Source organism: Pyxicephalus adspersus, chromosome 12 (assembly GCF_032062135.1).
Source record: "Pyxicephalus adspersus chromosome 12, UCB_Pads_2.0, whole genome shotgun sequence".
In the NCBI taxonomy this organism is placed as follows: Eukaryota; Metazoa; Chordata; class Amphibia; order Anura; family Pyxicephalidae; genus Pyxicephalus; species Pyxicephalus adspersus.
In genome coordinates, this window is record NC_092869.1 from 966,595 (window position 1) to 968,420 (window position 1,826).

The window sequence follows — 1,826 nt, forward strand, 5'->3', positions numbered from 1 at the left end:
CTATAGAGTGTCAGCTCCTGGGGTCAGGCTCTCATTATACCTCTATAGAGTGTCAGCTCCTGGGGTCAGGCTCTCATTATACCCCTATAGAGCGTCAGCTCCTGGTTTCTGTAGATTGTCAGCTCCTGCGGCTCCCCTCCTCTTGGAATGTTGATGTTTTGCTTTCCATGCTGTTTCCTGCCTGTCTTGTGTTGTGTCTGCGGATAGTGTTTGTCTCTGTCTGCTTGGAGTGAGTCATGTGGGGGGGGGGGTCTCTTCTTGCCCCCCCATCCTGCTGTCTCTTCTTGTCCAGCGGTCTCTTCTCCCCTCTCGGTGACTCTCTCGTCTGTATTTGTCTCTATAAATACATTTTTCTCTCTCCTCCTCCCTCCATCTAATCATTTTCTTGGAGTCTCCGAGCTCGCTGCGGGGTCTGTTAGCTCTCCGTTAACCACGACTGTCTTACCAATGCATGTGTGTGTGTGCGCCTGATTGCTAGCTCTTGGGCCCAGCTGCAGTGTCTGAGTGGGCAAAGGCATTTTTTACCCCCTTCCTTTCTGCCTTCCACCCAATTCAGGGCAGATTGGTGACTCAGGGGGAAATCATGCGTTTGGCTGTGATTGTATCTTTTCCTGGGCTGCCTGGTGATGGTGGCTGCTGAGTGGGCGCAGTCCTGGCGCAGCGCGCGGTTGTACGCGTGTGTATTTGTCAGCGTTCTGCCGCTCTCCTAACTGGTGTGCGTTTTACAGGTGTTCCCCGACATGTCACTGACCCCCCCCAACAGTAACGATGCCTGCCTGAGCATTGTTCACAGTCTGATGTGCCATCGGCAGGGGGGGGAAAATGAGGGCTTCGCCAAACGAGCCATCGAGAGTCTGGTGAAGAAGCTGAAGGAGAAGAAGGACGAACTGGACTCGCTGATCACTGCCATCACCACCAACGGCGTTCACCCCAGCAAATGCGTCACCATCCAACGCACGCTGGACGGGCGGCTGCAGGTATGTGGCTGTGGGATGCTCAAGGGGTAAAATGGTTTATTTGTATCTGGGCTGGCTCTATTATTGGTGCTCAATGAGGGGGTGCCACTTCTGTACCGCATGGGTCTGAAAACTGCCCCCTTCACTCATCTCTGAACCCTGACCTGTCTCTATCTATCCCCCCTCTGGACTTGAACTTGCCCCTCTGTGCCCTTCCTTATTTGTGTCTGTCTTCCCCTGGACCTTGACCTGTCCCTGCTTATACCCCCTGAGCTATCTCTGAACCCCCACCTTTCCCTCCCTCTCTGACCTCTGCTTCACCAAATACCCCCCCCCCCCTTGTGTCTTCTTACCCGGTTATGAAAAAACTTCTAACCCATTCCTGTCTGTTCCCATTTGAACCTGAACCCATCTGTCCATCTATGGCCTACTACTGTGTGTGTGTCTATCTCCTGTGAAAGACAAACTGTTGCACCCCCCCTCCTATACCCCTTTGTACCCTGACTTGTCTGTCTCTGCCCCCTTCCGACTCCTGGCCTGTCCTCACCTAAACCTCTCCATACATCCATAAACCCAGACCTGTCACCCCTTATACCCCATGACCTGCACCCCTCCTAACCCTGACTTAGCTGTATCTGACTCCAAATGAACTCTCACTTGAGTACCCCTCTGCTCCCTGACCTGACTTCCTCTGTACCTTGTCCAGGGTTCATCTCTATGCCCTGACCTACTTCTCTGTAGCCTAACCTGGCTCCCCTCCATACCCATCTCTCTCACCCCTCTCTATCCTCTGTCTCTATTGCATTCCCCTGTAATCTCTCCCCCATGGTATATCTTTTCTTTCTCTCTACTTTGTCTCGCACTTGCTCA

At 53.0% G+C, this 1,826-nt stretch overlaps 1 protein-coding gene across 3 annotated transcripts in view; it reads left to right on the top strand.

Annotated features, from left to right (window-relative positions):
- LOC140341919 (mothers against decapentaplegic homolog 4-like) overlaps window positions 1–1,826 on the top strand; it is a 10,910-nt gene that overhangs the window by 2,808 nt on the left and 6,276 nt on the right. For 2 of the 3 annotated variants that reach the window (XM_072427863.1, XM_072427862.1), the window contains exon 2: window positions 729–977. In XM_072427863.1, coding sequence (XP_072283964.1) covers window positions 741–977 — 237 coding nt within the window. In that variant the 5' untranslated portion in view covers window positions 729–740. Of the gene's footprint in view, window positions 1–332; window positions 411–728; window positions 978–1,826 lie in introns of those variants that run through there. The other variant, XM_072427864.1, reaches the window with a different exon arrangement.